This window comes from Anguilla rostrata, chromosome 8, assembly GCF_018555375.3.
Source record: "Anguilla rostrata isolate EN2019 chromosome 8, ASM1855537v3, whole genome shotgun sequence".
NCBI lineage: Eukaryota > Metazoa > Chordata > Actinopteri > Anguilliformes > Anguillidae > Anguilla > Anguilla rostrata.
In genome coordinates, this window is record NC_057940.1 from 53,103,572 (window position 1) to 53,125,989 (window position 22,418).

General features: G+C 48.7%; 1 protein-coding gene across 1 annotated transcript in view; it reads left to right on the forward strand.

Moving 5' to 3' along the window:
• Positions 1 to 20,411, forward strand: part of LOC135262044 (receptor-type tyrosine-protein phosphatase U) — a 64,662-nt gene extending 44,251 nt beyond the window's left edge. Inside the window, exon 3 of the mRNA XM_064348831.1 lies at positions 19,990 to 20,411. Coding sequence (XP_064204901.1) covers positions 19,990 to 20,396 — 407 coding nt within the window. The 3' untranslated portion in view covers positions 20,397 to 20,411. The remainder of the gene's footprint in view (positions 1 to 19,989) is intronic.
• The last annotated feature ends 2,007 nt before the right edge of the window (positions 20,412 to 22,418 follow it).

Here is a 22,418-nt window from a genome sequence, read left to right on the forward strand (position 1 = left end):
AGTAGTAAGTTTGGATCCAGGGGACACCTTCTCCTCTTTCTCTCTCTCTTTCATTTTAATGTCCCAGTTTCAGTGTCGTGCATTTTATTGGCATGACGCTTTTTCATTTAATGCATTGTCAAAGCTTTAACAGTAGCAAGTAAATCTCAAAAATGAGTTTTGAAATAACGCACAATGAAAGAGTGTGTTTCCACTGACAGGCGTAAAATAAATTTTCACGTGTTTATGCAAAAACAAATTAAATAATGCCACTGGCTTTGCACCTTCTCCAGGTCTCTCTCTCTCTCTCTCTCTCTCTCTCTCTCTATCTCTCTATCTCTGTCTCCCTCTCTTTATTTCTCTCCCTCCCTTTCTCTGCTATCTCTGCAGTGATACAATCAAATATAACAGCATGAAACATGATTATTTATTTAGTTTGTGAAAAATAATACGATGGGACTGAGGCGTGAGATGTCACCTAGGTGCTATCTGCTCAGAGAGGAGGAGGAGAGAGAGAGCCAAACGGAGAGAGAGAATCCTGGAAGACAGAGGTGGAGACTGGAAAGAAGAGGTGGAGACAAGGGAGAAAAGCAGAGTTGGAGACAAGGGGAGAAGCGTTGAGCAAAATGTTCTGTAACTATAAGGGCTGAAGGAGGCACAATGAGTCTGAAAAAACACAGCAACCCGAACAAGTTAGTGTCCAAAACACAGCCAAGCCAGAACCCAGAGTACTGGGAGTGTTCCAAACACAGCCAAGCCAGAACCCAGAGTACTGGGAGTGTTCCAAACACAGCCAGGCCAGAACCCAGAGTACTGGGAGTGTTCCAAACACAGCCAAGCCAGAACCCAGAGTACTGGGAGTGTTCCAAACACAGCCAAGCCAGAACCCAGAGTACTGGGAGTGTTCCAAACACAGCCAAGCCAGAACCCAGAGTACTGGGAGTGTTCCAAACACAGCCAAGCCAGAACCCAGAGTACTGGGAGTGTTCAAAACACAGCCAAGCCAGAACCCAGAGTACTGGGAGTCTTCCAAACACAGCCAAGCCAGAACCCAGAATACTGGGAGTGTTCCAAACACAGCCAAGCCAGAACCCAGAGTTCTGTGCTCAATGGAGCCCGCGTGACTGAGTGTAGTGTAACTACTGCATTAAAAATTAAACATACTCCAAATCCTTTTTTTCGCCCAGTTGAGACACTTTGAATGCCAAAAGACTGTTTATTAGAGGTCAAACGCATTACAAAACCGTTTAATAACCCTTGAAACTACCAACTCTGAAGCACCGACTGCGGTGATAAGAACAATTTTGGTTGAGCTGAGGTTTCCAATTTAGGTTTATTTATGAACTTTGGCCCTTTCTGCTGAAGGGGGTTAAAGAGAGGAAAGACCGACTCCAAGTCGAAGGAATTTTTTCTTCTCTTCTCTCTCTTTCCATATCACCGTTTTTTATGCTGCAGGATGCCCTAGCCATCCATACCCTTCATATCCCAGAGCTATTTTTGTGATATGCGAGCGTGTGTGTGAGTGGGTGCCGTATGTGAGCACGTCTGGGTGAAGTCGTTTACATATAATGGCATTGATGCATCTGCTTTTCAGTGCGGACACACCTCGGGAGACGGATGGCTGTTTGAATAACTCAAAGCAAGGAGGAGATTTTGTCAGGAAGCATTAGTCAGACGGCGATTCCTCTCCACCTCCACACACACACACACACACACACACCTGCGTACACACACACACACACCCGCATGCGCACACATACACACCTGCGTACACACATACCCACAAGCACACACACACACACACTCACTCTCTCCCTCACATACACTCCTACACACACTCCCACACACCTTCACCTATGGCTGTGTAGTATAGCCAAAAATTAAATTTGTCTACCGAGAAAGCAATGCTTGTCTTCAGCCTGACGTTTGAAGTCCATTCTACGATAATGACCTGGTATATTTTCCAGAGATGGTACAGGAAGTAGAGACAGACCAGACAGGGTCAGACCAGAAAGATGATGCATTTTCCCCCTACAGCATAAGTCAGTCACCAGGAGGTTGCGAGTTTGACACCCACATATGGAAGTGTCTTTCATACCGACTTTGTGAGCAAGGTGCTAGATCTGAATTGCTTCACCCTCTATCCAGCCTTATAAGTGGATAATAGGAAATAATTAAAGGTGTGCGATTGGCTCAAGATCAGGTCTTGTGCTACGAAGATGATAATGTAGACCTTATTTCCATTACATATTCATCCTTATTGTCATTTTGATTATCTGGGGCATATAATCTATCTTGGGCTTTCATCACACCGTGGGATCAGTGTTATAAATGAAAATAAGAGAGAAGTAAGTGCAAACCTGAAAATGGAAATACGATCAATTACACGGTAAGCCTTTGAATCTGACGTTGGAGGTGTGCGCTGAACGTTTTTGATTATAATGATGTAGAAGTAAAAAAGAAAAAAGAAAAAAAGTCTGATAATGGAAAACTTTACTCCGGGAGCACTAGATATTAATAACCAGATATTTTCAGGGATCTCGAGTGGCTCAGTCGATAATTATTCTGTAGTCACCGGATCGAGTCTCAGCCGTTTTACTGGCTGACTGGGCCTACTTTGAGCCCTTTTCTTTCTTCCCTCCCTCCCTCCCTCCGTCCCATCTCGGTCACCCTGCCGCCCCCAGAAGGTGCTAACAGGCTGCCATGACGTGACAGGGGGGCCGTTTGGGTTGCTTCATTAAAGAGGGAAGGAAACGTGACCCTCGCCACCTTCACCGGAAGCGAATTGGCCCGTTTGTGTCTGCGGGACACGCGACAGTTTGACCTTGAGGAAGCCGGCGAAAAGGATGACAGAAAAGATGGGCGCAAATGCATTACATGCGTGTGTTAACATGTAAGGAGGGACGAGTCAGAGATGGATCCGTCCATTATCTATGCCCGCTAATCCTGGTCAAGGTCGCCGGGGGGGGGGGGGTGCCAGAGCCTATCCCAGCATGCATTGGGGCGAGAGGACAGGCCGCCAGTCTATCGCAGGGCACACACACCATTCACTCACACGCTTATACCCATGGGCAATTTAGAGTGTCCAGCTATCGAAGAAGGATGTATTCGGTGAACATAATCACACTGGCTGTGCACTGCAAGAGCTATTCCTGGATGCATGGTGACATGGACAGATTGCTTATGGAAATGGAAAGACAGTAACAAGTGAATTAATAAGCCTTTCAACCAGTTATTCGATAACATTTTGTTACAACAAATTAATTTGTGAATTAATTAATCCGGTGCAAAGCAGCCAGCGGCTCACAGGCTAGCGCCAGGCTAGCTGTGGCTCTGTGTGGCCCATCCGGCGCAAAGCAGTCAGTGGCTCACGGGCTAGCGCCAGGCTAGCTGTGGCTCTGTGTGGCCCATCCGGTGCAAAGCAGCCAGTGGCTCGCGGGCTAGCGCCAGGCTAGCTGTGGCTCTGTGTGGCCCATCCGGTGCAAAGCAGCCAGCGGCTAACGGGCTAGCGCCAGGCTAGCTGTGGCTCTGTGTGGGCCATCCGGAGCAAAGCAGCCAGCGGCTCACGGGCTAGCGCCAGGCTAGCTGTGGCTCTGTGTGGGCCATCCGGTGCAAAGCAGCCAGCGGCTCACGGGCTAGCGCCAGGCTAGCTGTGGCTCTGTGTGGGCCATCCGGAGTAAAGCAGCCAGCAGCTAACGGGCTAGCGCCAGGCTAGCTGTGGCTCTGTGTGGGCCATCCGGAGTAAAGCAGCCAGCAGCTCACAGGCTAGCGCCAGGCTAGCTGTGGCTCTGTGGCATCCGGGAGCACTAGCGTGTGCGCCAGGCTAGCTGGCTTGTGGGCATCAGTAAAGCAGCCAGCGGCTCACGGGCTAGCGCCAGGCTAGCTGTGGCTCTGTGTGGCCCACGCGTGCGCCACCTCCGGCCGCGGTGCCGCAGGGGATCGAGATGCACGATCAACACCGCTGAAGCATCGAGAGCGGAGTACGACTTTTTAGGCTGCCTACCCCACACCCCCCCCGCCCCTCCTCGGCTCCGGGCGTGTTCTTCTGGCAACCGTGTCCTCCCCGAAATCCACAACGACCAGTAATGTGCCATTCAGGGGCCTGCAGTGCTTTTAATATCCTCCCTTTACTGCGCCTAATGGGCACGCCGCTCTCCAAATGGGATTTTAATGACGGCTCGGAGGAAGTCTTAAGTGTGTTTCCACGTAATTCGAAAGGAGGGAGAAGGAACCCTCCCACACCCCCCCGGAGGGTAAGGAACATTTCGGAAGAGAAGGAGAGGGGGCGTTGGTGTTCGGGCACTTTCGAAACGACGCACGGAACGTTCTCAGGTCACTTCGATGCCGTTTGCGGACACTCACAGAGAGGAGCTGTGAATTATGGGAACCGTGACTTCGTACGGGGGCGTGCAAACTCCTCACTTTGCCTCTCTGTGCTATTATTACTCGTGAAATTCGTGAAATCCCGCGTTATATTAAATGAACGCATAGGTCCGGTGTTCTGTCTGGATTTTGGAAGATTGACACCTGCGGCGCGTTTCTGGGAAGGACAGTTTCAGCCCCTGGCGTTTGTCAGCCATTCCGGCTCCATTCCAGGTTCATGTTTTCCGGTCCCCCCCCCCGTCTGCTGTGGCCACCTGCACAGGGGCGGCCATTTTGTGCCGGCTCCTCACACAGAACGGGTTCTGCTGAGGAGACTGGTGGAAGGAGGGCGACGGGGGAAATGATGGGGGTGGTGCTGGTGCTGGTGCTGGAGGTGGGCGGAGGTGGGTTGGGGGGGCGGGTTTATCGGTGGTGGTGCAGGCTGGTGGAGTTCGGGAGTCTCTTCGCCCTGGGGTGGGGTGCATGGGTAATTGGCTTCTTCTTTTGCTGCCTGCTCGCGATTAAACTTCAGACGTCTACAATGTCTCTCTCTCTCTGTCTCTCTCACTCCCTTGTCTCTCCCTCCCTCTCTCTCTCTCTCTCCCCCAATCTCTCCCTCCGTCTTCTTTCTCCTTCTCTCTCCATCTCTCTGTCTCTCTCTCTCCCTGTCTCTCCCTCTCTCTCTCTCTCTCCTCATCTCTCTGACTCTCTCCCTCAATCTCTGTCTCTCTCCCGGTCTCTCCCTCCCTCTCTCTGTCTTTCTCCATCTCTCCCTCCCTCTCTCTGTTTCTCTCTCTCTCTCTCTCTCCATCTCTCTCACACACACTCCCTTCCTCTCTCAATGTCTTTTATTCTACTCCGTAACGAAACGGAAAGTTTGTTCAATTTAAAGCCGAGACATCCAGAGGGGAGGAAGTCGGAGTCGTCAAATGAAAGGGAGGGAGAGAGAAGGAAGAAATCGGCCCCTGGAGCGCCAGACGGTGAAAAGAAAGAAAGGAGAAAATGGCGGGAGAGGCGGAGAGAAAGAAATGCAGACGGCACGGCCGCTGAACTTCTGCTTCGTTCCGGCTGCGCTGGCGGAGAAGGGGAAGATATCAAAGGAGGGGCTTCTGGGTACCGAAAGAATCCGAGGTGACGGAAGAGGAGGGGGCCGACCCGCCGGAGCACGGAGTACCGGCCTGCGAGGAGAAGCTCAGCAGTTTGCCAGCCTGTCGAGATGTTAACGAGCAAACTGTTCCAGGTCACTGCGTGAGAAATCGGTCACGAAGCTACATTACATTACAGGCGTTTAGCACAACTTTTACATAGCATTTTACACTGCATCCATTTATACAGCTGGATATATACTGCAATTCTGGTTAAGGACCTTGCTCAAGGGTACAACGGCAGTGTCCTTACCCGGGAATCGAACCTGCGACCTTTCGGTTACAAGCCCAGTTCCTTACCCACTGTGCCACATTCCGTCCTAGAGGCTAGAGGAAATGGCCGCTCCTGACCTGACCTCGCCCATATTTATCTGTGAGAGAAATACTTCTGCCCATGTTTGCTAAGTGGCTGTTGGGTGGTAGTGTAGCATAGTGGGTAAAGGACTGGGCTTGTAACCAAAAAGGTCCCAGGTTGGATTCCCAGGTCGGGCACTGCCATTGTACCCCCCGAGCAAGGCACCCAGCCTGAATCGCCTCGGTACATTTCAGCTGTATTAAATGGATTAAAAAGTTGTGTAAGTCACTCTGGATAAGAGCACCTGCTAAATGTAACTGGCACACCGCAGGTCTCACTCTCAGCCTCTCTTCTTGTTTTCTCTTGTGCCGCTAGTTTCTGTGAGGTCTAGCGAAGCCGAAACGCTCAAAACCGACTTCCTTTCGAGCTCCCAACGGTTTGCTAATCGGCAAACGTGTAGCCAAAAATGCTTTACCTCGTTGTTACTCTAACAAGTTCAGAACTTTTCTTGTGCGATATATATATATTTAAACGATGTGCGTTTAAACGAAGCGGTAATTCATGTTTGATCGCGTGTTGGCACCGACAGGGTGAGGTAGGTTACGGTAAATCAAACTTCATTGCCGTTTTACTGCCGGCGTTTTTAGCCGGCTGGACACGGCTCCAATATCTTTATTTAAATGAAACTGGCAGCAAATCGGCGCCGTCGAAATTTGGAATTGATGCGGCTAACGAGATCGGACTCCGCGACGGGACGACTCCATTATTCTGAGGCCTGGAAAGGGGACGTTTCAAATTAACATTCCGAGAAGCCCCAGCACCGATCGGGGGGGCGGATAATGAAGACGCGCCTGCCGAAATATCGAGACGGGGCGCGCGAAAAAAAGTCAGACCCAGGCGACGGTGTCTGACACCCTTTCATCCGAGGGGGAGGAGCTTCAAAGCAGAGCCGTCTGGACTTGAGGGAGGCGAAGAAGAACGTCCTTCTCGTTAGCGCGTTGCTAGGCGCTGTCAAGGTACGTTCATTTTGCAGTGTGCTTGCCCAAGGGCACCGAAAGCGGTTCTTCTCGGTGTTCGTGCGCACGGCGCCCGCGTTTTCCCTCGATGCGCCGCACAGCACCACCTCCGCGGCGTTCGCTGTTCGCTTGTCCTTTCCGTTACCCCACCCCCCCCCCCCCCCCCAGCGGACGAGCGGGACGGCGTCGTTCCGCGTGTGTCTCTATGGGAACCATCCGCGCAACCGCGTGCCTCTTTGGTAATAAGATTTCCACCCCTCGTCTCAATTCCTCCGTCCCTTTTCTAAAACCGTACGCGGCTTCTTTCTCCCGAAAGCCGTTTCTCACTGTATTTAGCACCCGTGTCCCAGCGACTCGTCATCCTCTAACGAGGTGTGACACAGAGGACCGGCTGCTCTGGGTCACGCTGACAGAACTGGCTTCATGGGGGGAAAAAAGACATAAATGCACAAGGATTTCAATTTCTTTAAAAAAAAAAAAAAAAAATTTTTTTAAATGGAACAAAAATATTATTGTCAGCATCATCCGAAAGCAAAAAAAAGCGTGACCTTATGGTGTATGGGGAGCAAGTACATTTCACCGGCTTAAAAAAAACCACACCCACGTGAATGTCCTTGGTTGCCAGGTTGATACAGCGCTCTCTCTCTATCCTTTGCGAAATATCATGGTGTGTGTCAGGCCCCTCTATGCTGCAGAAAAGGGGCTGTACTGACAGGCCAGCGGGCAGCCCCGGAATTCAGGCTGGTCCAGGACAACCTTGGCCCGGCGCCAGGTCCCAGTCCTCCGTGTTTTCGGGGTGGGCATCGGCAACCAGCCCTTTATTTGAGCCAATCAGAGGGCAGGCGTGCGCGTCCTGGGAACCATCCCCCACTTCCACGGGCGGTGGGCTTCGCGGTGTAAAAGGTGCAGGAAGCAAAAGGTTAAAGGAACCAACGGTGAGCTGTTCAGAAGTCGACCAATGTGCTGACCCCCCCAAATGCAAACACACGCTCCGCATTTGAAACACGTTTAAAAAATTTTTTTTTTTTAATTGCACCGGAATTCAAGCTCTGTTTGGCCTTCCCGTCGCCGCTGTCAGATTTATTGTTTGATTTATCGTGAGTTATTTATGAAGCTGGACCCGACCCATGCATGTTTATTTAAACCGAATCTCGAACACGAGAGCCAGAAACCAGTTTTTTTTTTTGTTGTTGCTGCTTTTCTGGGCTGTTGATGTCGTTCTCTTTGAAAGACTGGACCGATTTGGCTCCTGTCTGCCTTGGTGCCGTGGTAATCGGCTGCCGTTGCTGGCCGCCTGCCTTGGTTCCTATGGTACCATGAAGAATGCTGACTCATGCCCAGAAACCGTCTGTCCTGGCTCGCTGGTAGCTGTTGGGATGGTTGGTGGGTTGGAGGGTTGGTTTAACTTTCGTTCCCTTGTGAATGGCTGGGATGGGGGCGGGATGAACTGGGGCAGGCCCAGCTGACGGGGGTAAGGGGGGGTGTTTGGACGGTGGGGTGCAGCGTCTTGACCCCGCTGGCCTGCCCTAATCCGTTATTTGGGCTAGGCGCCTCTTGTCCCAGAGCCAGTCACCGCCCATTCCCCGCAATGAATTTTAACCCCAAATGTATGATTAGATTGTTCCTAACGGAACATTCTAATGCTGATGGTAATTGAAAGCAATGGAGTTCTAGAACACCAACATTCGAAGAAAGTCTTTATAAAATCTTTATAAAAATAATCGCAATCAGGTTAATTGAGTTCTCCTTCTAAAAACGAGGCAGCCACTGTCCACGTCAGACAGGAGGTTCAAAAAGGGCCATGCGAAAACTCGTTTTAAAGTACAGCCAAAAAATGTTCAGCGCAGTGTAATTACCAATGTTCTACTTCACGCTGAAGTATCTGACTGAAGGGTTTTCTACCTACAGTTGCAATTGAAGAAGGCTCATTTTTTAACTGGAGGGTTTTGTGCTAATGTAGCGTCTATATACAGCTTTGTAATGGAAAACGTTGGCCTACCTGTCCTGTCCTGATTGGCTGCTCTAGAGTGGCTTGGCCGGGGCCCCCAGGGACTGCGGGTGTCACAGGCGGCCCCGCTCCCAATCTGTGCCGTCCCATTGTCCTCAAAACTGTTGTCGGCCAGACAGCAACAGCCGGCAGACAAAGGCCATGCTTGACCCAGTCCCCCCCCGCCTCTCCCCCCCCCACCAAGCTTGGCCTGGCGGCGCTGTCACGGCAGCTATTGTTGCCCTGCAGTCTTTTTCCGCGGAGAGCCCAGCAGGTTACTCAGCTCAGGTCTGGACCCCGGGGGAGGCGAAGCCAAAACCAGCCAGACGGGCGTCCGGAGCGCGTGCTCTGCCCTGGGGCGCTTGGCCAATCAGCCGGAACCTTCCGCCTGGGCTTCCCCACCCCCCCGCCCCCCCGCCGCAAGCCTGCCTAGTTTATGCACGGCAGGCTCTCTGGTCACAAAACAAACGCAAAAATATCTGCTCCGAACCCCGAAGTGCTTACTAATTTCAGTAAGCTATCAGAGCCAGAGCCAAGTTTTCATCTGAGGGGTTTAAAACAAACAAACAACAACAAATGCAATGTGTTCTCGCGCAGTACGTGACTCATTTTGAAACACTTTCATGGTTTCATGTTGAAATGCACCGAGGAGCGACTGCAGCTGCTTGGATGAGACCGAAAGCTCGCTTGGTCTTCCTGTAGATCCGTCCTTTCGATTATTTTTGCGGTCTCACCTGCTCTGGCCCTTTACTGAAGAACGGTGGAGTGCTTGTTCCCTCGTATGTCATCCTCTCCGAGAGGCTGAGTGGATTAGACGGATCTTTGTTTATTTGTCACCATCTTTCTTCTTCACAGACAAGACAGACTGACGGTATCTCTCTTGTACTCCTGTCTGCACCTCTCAATTTTTGTACCTTATTGAGACCGGTGTTTTGTAGTTGTCCAATGACAATGCAGTTGTGTACGTCGCTTTGGATAAAGGCGCCTGCTGAATAAATGTAATGTAATGTCTGGGTTTCTTATATGGCTTGGCATGGTCGAATGGTTTTGCTTCTCTTAGACCATCTAACTTAAAAAAAAAAAAAACATAATTTGGATCTATTTACGATATCGGTCACATTATTTAATCGTATTATATCCTTAAGCCCCCAAATAACACCTTGACCCTAAACTTCAGTTCTTCCTTCTGTAGTTTGTCTCCAGTAGTCTTGTTTCATTAATGTGTGCTGTAAAAAAACGATGTTTACAAATTCAACTGAATAGGGTAGTTGGCTTTACAGTTTCTGAAGACTTTTTTTTGTAGACAGAATTTGCGAGCGGGAAATGTTTCGGCAAGAAAACAGGATATTTGAGGTTTCGTGATGCACTTCAAATTATTGAGGACTCAAAGGCGCAGCTTGTGCTGGGGCGGATTTTGGATAAGCATCTTTTCACGCTGATTTACTGCTTTTGATACGAAATCCCACGGGCGTTGACTTAGAGCTGTACAATTAAACACCAGTGATGGTGGGTGAAGGATTACTGACGCATTTAAATTTTGTGCAGTGCGGCAGTTGCATTTAAAAAAAAAAAAAGCAAACAAGGGTCGTTCAGAGCTCAAGAAGGCGAATAAACAAGGCGACTCATTGATTTCCTGCAACGGCCTTGTTTACTGTGACAGCCAATCGGAGCTGTTCGCGGGCAGTTTAAAATAGCCAGTGCCTTCGCTGCATTCAGTCATGTGGGTGAGCTGGAGAGGGGGGGGCTGACACAAACCGGCACTTTTGTCTTGCAGTGTTTTGCTCTGACAACCCCCACCCCCCACCCCCCCCGCCCCAAACCCTTTCTGCTCCCCCCAGTCAGTTAAACAAAAGTGACTGTCGAGGTGAGGTGAGAGGTGGGGTAGGGTGCCAGGGCGAGGGGTCGCGGTCGATTTGGGCCGTCGGATGGAGGGCGAACAGTTTCCCCTCCTCAGCACATTTTCCCGCCTTTTTTGAGCCGCTTGACAGAAGCGCGGCGGTAATGGGTTCTGAGTCGCCCCGCGTTGTCGCTGAGGGCCGACTTGCTTTCTGACCCCCCCCACCCAGCCACCCCCTGTCCCCCCACCCCACCCGTGTCCTCATCTCCTCTGCTTGGGTTCTTCTCAACTCTAAACAGTCGACCTCATCCACGCTTTCATTCCCCACGTCCGTCGGCCAAACGGTAATGGCTTCCCCCCCCCTCCCCAAAGTGCCGTCGGCAGTCAGGCACGGTGCAGAATAAATGGCCTAGGCGGGGACGGTATCCAGGGGTAAACGCCTGCAGGTGTCCTGAAAGGAGCTTTCAGGGTTTTTTTTGGGTTTTCGGCTTTAACCAACCCTTTTTTTGCCGTCTCTTCTCTCGCTTGGTTTCGCTGTGGCCTCTCCTCCCCCGATGACCCGGTCGCCCCCCCCCCCTCGGGTGCGCCGTCCGCTTCGTCGCCAACGCGAGCTGGAGATGTCTGCTTGAGCCCCAACTGAGGAATAACGACGGAGGAGGAGGAGGAGGAAGAGGAGGAGGAGGAGGATTCAGCGGGCGGGGCCGTCTTGGAGCGTGACGCTGTGGCGGCCGCCCCACCTTTGACCCCGGCGATCTCTTTATCTACTGACTCACTTCGAAACGATTTCGCCGTTAACGGGAAGTGAAACGTGCTTTGGCGCATTAATTACCGGTTTTCCGCTCTGGCCCTGGCACGGATCACACCTTTCATCTGCACCCCCTCACCTCCCCCCCCCGCCACCCTCCCCGCCCCGTGACAGGAATGGCAAGCGGCGACGACCGTGGAAGTAAAGCCTCCGGACGACGCTGGCGATAAGCGCGAGAAGCATCCCGGATGCGCTGCTCTTTCCATTTTTTTTTTTTCCTCCCGCGTTCCCCTTCAATCAGATCAATGGTCTAATTTCATTTCTGGCGCTTTATGGGAGGCGAAGATCCAGTTCGGGCCCAGAGCAGCTCACACATGCAGCATATTGTCGCCAGTGGCGCTCCAGGGGCGCTATAAACAAGAAACACTTTTTAAAAAATGTTTTATCCGAGGTTATGAGCGAGCCTATCGGATTCAGCTCGTTTTGATTGGTCTACAGCCTCGAGGACGGAGGGCCGTCAAAAGCGGGTACAGGGAGATTTTTAAAATCCCTGTCCGGTTGAACTCCGTGGTGGCCCGGGTGTCACCGTGCTGAAGGAGTGTTTCACCTCTGACTGCGGGCTGACTGGAAGGTCACGCACACGGCAGCACGGGGAGAAAATAAAGTGGGGGGAAAAAAAAGTGTTTCTTGTTTATTATTTATTTCTCGAGAAAATAAAGGACAGGATGGCAGGGAAGTGTTTTTTTTCTCTCTCTAGTCTTCCTTTTGAGACTACGGTAGGTGTTTGTACTTCTCAAGTCAAGCTTAGTCACGCATTATCCTCCCCCCCCTAATGGTAGTTTGCCCGGTTCCTCACGCACGGTAGTGTGGGTTATGCTTAATTGGGTGCAGTCAACAAAATAGCCCCCACGTCTTTCGTCTCCACGGTTACACATTCAGACGTATAAAAAAAAAAAATGTATATTCAAACGTATAAAAAATCTTTTTATTTCAAAAAAATACAAAATATATAAATAAAAAAGAAAGAAAAATTTTGAGATTTTTCATTTGTGGCAGGGGTTTAAGATATCAATGAAATATTGAATTAAATAATCACTGTTTTTCATTACATTACATTACATACAGGCATTACATTACATTACAGGCATTTAGCAGACGCTCTTATCCAGAGCGACGTACAACAAGTGCATTAGCTTTTCCACTGATGTTCACTGTTTTTCACGGATCCCTCTCACACATTTTAACCGTACCTGTATTTCGCTGCTCTGCATCGCGTGATGATGCAGTGAGAGGGCGGTTGAGTTTCCAAAAAGGATAAGGAGGACTGGCGGCGCTAGCGACAGCGGCTGTGTTTAAACTTTGCGTGACGAACGCAGAAGCGGGCCCTCCCTCTGGGCTCGAACGCGTCTTCGGAGCGCGGCGGGTTTGTGACGGCTCACCCCTCTCCTCGCCGTCGCCGCTACGTTTTGCGGTTCGAACGCCCGACCGGCGTACTCTGCGAAAACTGCGAGCGCGCCACCGAAGGTAATTAGCGGGCGTACGAATCGCGAATTCGGGAGATGCCGCCGCCCGTATTTTGAGAGGTTTTCCCGGCCTCGTGTTTTTGTTTCGGGAACATCAATTTCCCCTCTTAAGTACGGGCCGCAAGCTGGGGAGGAAATGGAGCGAAGCGACCTATTAGCGTCGCGCGACAGCGATGCCTGTCCTCCGGGCCGCGTAACCGACGCCTGTAAGGTTCCTCTTCTGATTTGGTTTTCACCCGCGATGTTTGCGACACACTCTTCCGCTCTTTCCAGAAATTAACTGTCTGTACGTATTTAGGTTTTAGGGGTGGGGTTCTTTGTTTTTTTGTTTTTTTTGCTTTTTTGTGTTTTTTTCTTTCGATTTTTTTTGCAATCGACTGCATGTTCTCCAGGCATCTGTATTTGCTGCTGCTATGTCTTTGCGTATCATCTTTCTCCTGTCTTCGCAAAGTAACAGACGAGCTGAAATATGAAATCCCAGGATGCCGTTGGATAGCTTCGTTCAGCAGAACAATTTTGACTCTACAAATGAGTATCGCATTGAAGACCAACCAACATGAGCCGCATAAATCCACTTACGAAACCATCAGGCTGCCTGAAGTAGCCCTTATAAAATGTGAAATAAAGGCACCTATTGATCCATGTGAAAATCGTTTTTTTTTTTTTAAAGGCAATATTTTGCCCTTAGAAGCCTGAGATGAAGGAAAGATGATCGATGCAGAGAAGATGGTGGAAGATTTAAGATTAAAGTGGCTTTGTCCCCGTTCTCTTACTCTCCTTTTCTCTCTCTCTTTCTCTGTCTCTGTTTATCTGTCCATCTATCTGTCTATCTATCTATCTATCTCTAGCCCTCTCACACTCTTCCTCTCTCCCTCTTCCAGAACTGATTTATTAATCAGACGTTTTATTTATTTTTTTCCACCCAAAAGTCATAAAACCCTAACTCTCCTGCACATTTTTCTTCCTCCCCTCTAACATTGTTTTGTTCGAAAAGTGGAAAAGTAATTTTCTCTTCTTTCTCTTTTCCTCTCTCTCTCTCTCTTCTGCCTCAGATAAAGAAACGCGCTCGGGCCTGTGGCCGCGGGTCTAATCTCGTGGCGCTCTGACGTGACTTTTAATGCGTCCAGGGTCCGTCTTAATCTCGTAACGAACGCTCCCGCGTCCTTCGGGAGCGGACAGGGGGGAACGGGCGGAGCCTTATCAGCCTCTGGACTTATGGGGAGAACGTATCAGAAACAGGGCTGTTTTAGCCGAGGTCGGTTTTGCCAGTGTGTGTGTGTGTGTGTGTGTGTGTGTGTGTGTGTGTGGTGCGTGCACGCTTTTGGCGCGTTCACACTTGAGTGTGCGCGCGTGCAATACGCAGACAGACGCGGCTTTTGAAAGTCGAGAAGCACAAATATTATCGAGGGATTCCCATTAGGGGTATCTAAATTAATACGTTAATCAAATTGGATCGGGGGACCCTCTCAAACGTTCACTGGCTAACAGAGATCCGCAGGCCGTATGCGAGAGGGGAGAACCCGATGCCTTGAATGAGCGCGGTACTGCGATTAAAAATAGAGAGGAGTTGTGTCTCCGCCTCGGCTACACCGATGCAGCAGCCGGGAGATGGAGCTGCTGAAGGAGCTCGGACGCTCTGTGACGAAGCGCTGACGCCTTGCGCGCGCTTCACTGGGCTGTCCGGCGGGGAACGTTGTCACGGCGATGGTGTGCCGGGGGTTTCTGCGTCTCCAGACGTCCCTCGGGAGATCTTTATGAATTAGTAATGTCTGTTTAGCCGATCTCCTGACACCCCCCTGCACATGAAACATCCATCAGGTGTAATTATGACGACTGAAATGTTTGGGGAGTCATTTTTGGGGACCCCACAGGCAGATACAGTGTAAGGATCCTGGAACTGGCTTGTTGGACTTCTCCAGTGAAAACTGAATAAATTATTGGCCTTGCTATACAGAAAGGTCTCTGTTTATTTTTCCTCAGCATTTAAAATGCGTGTTGTTTTTCTTTCATCGAGGGGGGGGGGGGGGTTAGAAGTCTAAATCCAGTGCTGTAAGCATGCTGCTTTAATTACATAAAACTAGGACACAGTAATTGTTATTCCACAGACTTCTACTGTAAGTCTTCTAAGTATAATTATCTTGGAACAATGAAATGAACTCATTATTCTTTTGGAAATGCTTCTGTAGCCCTTCTTCCAATCCAGGTCCCCTCTGCCTGCCCCCGCCCCGCCCTCCCCCTAAGAAAAACTAATATTCAAACTAAAACATTTATTTTCGCCTCTAAGTCTTATTGTATCTGTTTATTGTTTTGGCGATGGATCACTGTTCAGCATGAACAAGAACTGATCTAACTATCCCTTGTGCATAGTTCTGTTATTGCTGCTGACCTTGATTTGATTTCAGCATAATAAAAAATAATAAAAAAATTAAACAGTTCAGGTTTATGCTACACAGGCAGTGTTATTCTATAATTGGCATTTGTCTCCACTAGAGGGCTTAACATCAGCAGGGTTGTGTGAACAGAACAGGTGCACAGCATGCGTATTCAGAATATTTAATTCCTGGTACGTTTGGGGAGGGGGGGGGATGGGGGCTGTGGGCATTGGGGTCAAGCACCTGCAGCTGCCCATTTGGCCAAAGTGCCCGACGTTCTCCTTTGATTCTATTTTAAAAAATCGTATTTGCATTATTACTGTCAAAGCTCTGAATAGCAGTAAGGTTAGGAGCTAGGAGGTCTGCTGCATTGTGCAATTTGTGTATTATGTATATAATGTATGCATGTGCTGTATGCATTGTAGGTACCTGTCTTAAATGTATGTATAATGAGCAATGTGCAATTGTGCTGTCTGTCCTATTGTGTGTCATTATGTCTTCGTACAGCAAGCACCAGATGTGTCTAAAACAAATTTCCTTCGGGACAATAAAATTTTATCTTATTTTATTGTCATTAATGCTGTCATTAGTTTTAGTTTTGCAGGCATTTAGCAGACGCTGTTATCCAGAGTGACTTACATTGTATCCATTTATACAGCTGGATATATACTGGAGCAATGCAGGTTAAGTACCTTTGCTCAAGGGTACAACGGCAGTGTCCCACCAGGGAATCAAACCTGCGACCTTTAGGTTGCAAGACCAACTCCTTAGCCATTATTCTACACCGCTCCCCATTCATTTTCATTTGGGGAAAGTATATTCTGTACCATAACTGGGTGTCATAAACCTAATCCAGTTTCTGTAGGTTGGCTTACCGCCTTCTCACCTTAAGCACCTGCTCCTGACAGTTCTCTACACAGCCCTGTTTAATGCCCTCAAATCTTGTAGTCAAATTAATGACCGGGCATCTGAAAAGTGTATGGCTTTACTATCTGCACTCAGAAGTCTTGCTTAGGCTTGCAGTTAATTTAAAAGAGAGAAGAAACAAAACTGCAAACAATTAATGCTTACTCTCCATGCGTTTTGCCCGCGCGTGCGCACTATGTCCATGTAGCAGTACCCTGTCCAGTTTTGTACGTTCTGTCGTTCGGTGGAAAACAGGTTCTGTGAACCACAGCAACGCTGCCTGTGTTCGCATTGCTGTTCGCGTTTGCAGATCACGGACAGTAAACGAGCAGGACGCGTCTGCAGTGGAAACGGCCCAGAAATCAGGACGGGGGGGGGGGGGGGAGGATGTAAAACACGAGGCCGGCGAAGGTTCAGAATCGTTCATTCTGATGCTACACCAGCATCACAGGGCCCTGGAGACTCTGCCTGTGGAGCCTGCTGGCCTGTGGGCTTCTGTCTTACAGAGACTGAGTGTCGAGTTAAATTACATTGCAGGCACTTATCAGACGCTCTTATCCAGAGCGACTTATGGAACTTTTTACACAGCATTTACATTCATTTATACAGCTGGATATATATACTGAAGCAATGCAGGTCAGGTACCTTGTACAACGGCAGTGTCCTCGCGGGGACTTGAACCTGCAACCTCTGGGTCGCAAGACCAACTTACTTACCCATTATACCACACTGCCGCCCTGCATGATGATCTGCAGTCATGTGTTTGGACTTCAGTCTCCTTTGATTTAGCTAACCGTCGCAGTCCTGCATCTGGGGGGGGGGGGATCGTTGTTTGTGGTTGCCCTTGCTCCTCGTTCATCCTTGATGAATTATTGACTTTTCCGTCCGAAGCCTTCTGCTCTGCCGTGCCACGATCGAGTCGCGCAGAATTCACTTCTCTCCTCGTTCCGCGGGTGGGAGAACGACACGTGCGCGTTCAAGTCGTCAGTGGAGTGGTCTGTGTGAACAATGCTCTTTTCAGCTAGCCTGACCACAGCAGCCTGAAGAGCGTAAGACTGCCAAACCCCCCACTTCTGTGAGATCCGTAGGTCGGGTATTCAACAACGCTTGCTGCTTTCATCGCTGGTTACTTTTCTCTTAGAAAAATGATCATGCACATGGCCTGTCTTTAAAGATTTGCTAATGTTGTTGCGGGCTAATTCAAGAATTTGGTCTTTATAACCAAAATATTGCTAATGTTAATCTTGCGTGGAATACTGCCACATTGCACCCTTAGGCAAGGTACTAAACCAAAAGTTCTTCAGTAAATATCCAGATCTGTAAATATATAAAGTATAAAATGTGAGATATTCAAATTGCCTCTGGTAAAAAAAAAAAAGGGCATCCACTGAAGCTAATTTAAAATGTAGAAGAGGATGTTATTTCAGGCTGTGTAAAGACAGAAGTTAAGTTTTGCGAAATATGTCTTTTTTTTTGTTTGGGCAGCGTTTTTTTTTCCCCCATTTCATGCATTTTGCGCTTTGGAAGGGAGATGGACGGACTTGGCAGGGGATGACAGGGAAGCTCAGAGTTCGGCCAGTCAGCGACTTCCAGAAAAATCTCTCCGAGTCTTCCTCTCCGGGGTGCCACGCGCTCCAGTTGAGCTTTTGTTCCCACCATTTTGTCACCTGGCCAAAAAAACCACAGCGAGCTTATCCCGGCGCCCGACTGCCGTTTTTCTTTCTTCAAAAGAACGCGGTTAAATCCCCGGAGTCCTAAAACAATTAGGACGTCCTGTTGAGACGGTTTTTTTTTCTTGCTCGTTACGGTGCTCTCCCTACTCCTTCGCCGAGGCGCTCTCGAAGGAAAACGGCTCGAGGTTCTCACTCGTTTAAAAAAAAATAATTTATAAAACAAATCCGAGAGAAAGAACTAAACGGAGTAATTATCAGAGAGAGGGAGAGGCTTCTTCTTTTTTTATTTTTTACTTGTTAACTCTCGGGACGTTACGGCACGAAGCGTGGTTTGATCTCTTTATCAGTATTCAGTGCACATTTATGTGTTCTGCGGTTGAGAAGAAGGGTCTCCCCAAACGCCTCTTATTCTAATTGATATTTGTTTATCCAAGCCTGCCTCTCATCTGGGGGCATTGATAAGGTCCCCTGTACTTTTCCCATCAAACTCTTCACGCTGTTTATTTACTTTGTCGCTGACCTCACCCAGGGTGACCTACGCAGCCGATGTCTCACATACCTCATCCCTTTTTAGCTGGGCATTCACGTAGCCAATTCAGCTTAATGCGTCGTGCTCAATCCTTAGAGCATTGATTGGGCTACACTGCAATATATTGTAAATGCACTTGTTATAAAAAATGACTTGTTAGGTCATATAATGATGAATAAAATATTTCACATGGGCATGATATATTGCAGTAACTGAAAGGAACGGTGTTTCGCATATTTTCGTATTTGGCACTGCACTGTTTCAAAGCTCGTGTTCGCCCTGAATGGGACCCAACCTACAGAGCTGCAATAGGGCGCAAACGTAGCCATAATTACGGGCTTACAATGTGTCTAAATATTACTTCCCCCTTTTTGTGTTCCTACATTTCATTACAGGAATTTAGCAGACGCTCTTATCCAGAGCGACTTACACAACTTTTTTTACAATTTATTCAGCTGGATAATATATACTGAAGCAATGCAGGTTAAGCACCTTTACTCAAGGGTACAACAGTAGTGTCCTTGCGGGGGACTCGAACCTGGAACCTTTAGGTTACAAGACCAACTCCTTACCCATTGTACTACACTGCCACCCCTGCTGCGGCACCGCTGTGACACAAAGGCAAAGAGCGCTTCAAAGCTGCCTATCAGGGAAGGGGCTGTAATTGCTCTCCCTGCTTAATCTCTCGCATGTCGTTTGCTATTTAATTATTTTTTAACTGCACTGCATTGTGGCTGGGAAAAGTGGACGAGGTAATTAATTTAAACCATGAAAGGATCCTTCTTAATTAAGCGTTTTCAGAACTCCGTCGACTTTAAGAAGGGACCGTTAGACGACTGTTTGTGCGCCGCTTGTCAGAAGGAGAACGGACGACGTAGGCGAGCGAATCGTGCCTTTTTTTTTTTTGCTCTGTGTGAGGAGCCCTGTCTGTATTGGGGGGGGGGGGGATGAGGTTTTTTGGGGGAGGGCTTTTAGGGATGCACGCACCCCTCTCCATAATTAATCTTGCGCTCTCTGCTCCGCGTCACGCGCTCTGAGGGCCTCCTCAGCCGCCATTAGCGGCTAATAGCTGCGCCGCGGTGATTAATGAGCGAGGGCAGCCGCCGCCGCCGCCGCCGCTGAGCTAAGCGCTCCGGCTCGCTTGGCTATTTCCCAGCAACCTCGCTGCCCCCCGATTGCTTTGGAGACAGCAGCTTGTTCTTCTGTGAATAATGCCACTGCCTCACGTCGCCGTGATTCACCGATCCCTACAGCGCTGGGATGGGTTATTGAGGCGTGAGGTCCGGGTCGCGCGAAGATCTGTGAATCTGTGCGGCATCGATCCACGTAGAAACAAGGCCCTGCTCGACACCCTCCTCCGCTACCACAGTAGCGTCACTGTTCTGTCCATACAGACGACCTCTGACCTCCCTTCCTGTGTTCACTGTTCCTTCCATAGAGACGACCTTTGACCTCCCTTCCTGTTTTCACTGTTCCTTCCATACAGACGACCTCTGACCTCCCTTCCTGTGTTCACTGTTCCTTCCATAGAGACGACCTCTGACCTCCCTTCTTGTGTTCACTTTTCCTTCCAAACAGACGACCTCTGACCTCCCTTCCTGTTTTTTTCCTTCACCCCAGGGTCGTTCATGCTGGTGAACGCTTCCCAGCATGCCTCGGGCCAGCGCGCCCACCTCCTCCTGCGCGCCCTCAGCGAGAACGACACCCACTGCGTCCAGTTCAGCTACTTCCTGTACAGTCGGGACGGGCACAGCCCGGGGACCCTGCGGGTGTACGTGCGCGTGAACGGCGGTCCCCTGGGAAACCCCGTCTGGAACGTGTCCGGTTCCCACGGCCGCCAGTGGCACCAGGTGGAGCTCGCCGTCAGCACCTTCTGGCCAAACGACTATCAGGTGAGCTCCCCCTGTCCAGCATGCACTGCTTCGGCGTGGACCTCCACGAACCACGTGAGGCCCATTACCCAGAAAGCAACGGTTCACGCAACATTCTTTAGCTTCTTTTTTTCCGAGCGGGAGTCTTCGCTGTGACAGAAGGCGTAGGAAGGATCAGCCATTTTGTTGCCTTTTTTCGACGTGTCGATAACTTATTAACCTTGAAATGGCTTCCGTTGCATCCTCTTGGGGCAGTCTGGGAAATGCTACAGTGAGCCTCATTATGCCAGATTCTCCTGTGCGAAATGTGGAGAACTGATTCTAATATGCACAGAATTATAGCTCCACAGAACTGCAGTAACTTTAACGGTTTGTAATGCCTGACCATTTTTTGATAAATACTCAAATACTCTCCTTAAATATCTGGGACTACATGTATATAGCAACTGAGAATTAAAAAAAAAAAGGTCTTAAATGCTGGGAAGTTCAGAGAGTGAAGTGGAGTTAGTCCTTCTCAGATATTTAAAAATAAAATTTGTGCGAGTTTAGGCTATGTTTTTAGCCTGTGGAGTATTCCTACTTATGAGGTATTTAAGAGACGTGGAGAGCTGTTCTGATTGGTTCGCGTTTCCCAACAGATGGCTGAATTGCAGAGGCAATGGCAGTGATCACGCTTGCTCTTTTAAGCTCGCAGTCGTTTGATGGTGTGCACTTTTTAAAAAGTTGAGCTGAATTTTCTTTTTTATCATATCTGTGTGGGAGATTTTTGCTGTGGTGATTATGGGATGGGCGAGGAGCCAGTATATAATAGCAAAAAAAGAAACATTTCCACTTAAAAAAAAAAAAAAAAAAAAAAAGATAATTTCCTTGCTCTTCCAAATAAACAGACACAAATTACAGGAATGTGTGTAGGTTGAGTAAAAGTGGAAATCATTTTTGGTTTAGTCTATTTGGATCCCTATTAAGTACCATGAACGACAGCTTCTCTTCTTGGGGTTCACACGAACACCAGATTACACATCAGTCCGATGTATTAAATTAAATACGTGTCTGCAATGTACATCATATACAATTGGATTTTGTTTAGAAATCACACCATGTAATGGAGTCTGGGCTTTTACCTATTTTAATAGCTTTAGCACCATCTCATCTTGATCATTTGTTTTCTTTCTGATGCGAGTTTAATTTCCTAAGAGGTGCTACGCGCTTAGATAGCAGTAATCTAATTAGTTTTTTTAAATGAAGATTTGCTTGTTATTTTGATAATAAGGTAGAGCATCTCATGCAACTATTGATCTGTATGCTACTGTATGTCTCAAGGAGTGACTATTTACTTTGGGGATTGATAACCGGCCTTCAGTTGCATGACTGACAGGTGTGTAAAATTAGAGCTTGATTATACTACATGACCCAAAGTATGTGACACCTGGCATCCAACATCTCATCAAACTTAATATGGAGTTCGTCCACCCTTTGCTGCTATAACAACCTCCACTCTTCTGGGAAGGCTTTATACTAGATGCATTACTGCAGGGATTTGCTTACATTCAGCCAGAAGAGCATTAATGAGGTCGGCCACTGATTGGACAATTAGGCCTGGTTCGCAGTTGGTTTTCCAATTGATCCCAAAGGTGCTGGATGGGGTGGAGGTCAGGGCTCTGTGCAGGCCAGTCAAGCCCTTCCACATCATTCTTGACAAAACCATTTCTATATGGAACTGGGCCTTGTCATGCTTAAACTGGAAAGGACCTTCCCCAAATGGTTGGGGAAGCACAGAATCATCTAGATTGCGATTATATGCTGTAGCATTAAGAATTGTATTCACTGGAACTAAGGGGCCAAGCACAAACCATGGAAAACAGCCAAGGGGCTGTCCAGATACTTTTGGTCATATAGTGTATTTTGGAGTTTTTTATTTATTATATTCCATGCGGAGACTAGTAATGAGGCATGCAGGCCATTATCTAGACTGAGCCAGGGAAGAATAGAATGCATGTTGTTGAAATTTGTGCGGTATGGGCACTGGAGTGCAAGTCATATTGCCTTGTTCTGGACCAACTGAAGTTTGCTTACATTTTTCTATTTATTTTTTTGTAGCAGTTGACGGTCCTACCTGGCAATAGTCCAGATTAGACCGAACTAGAGCACTCAAGATCTGGTGGTGTTAGATATTTTGGC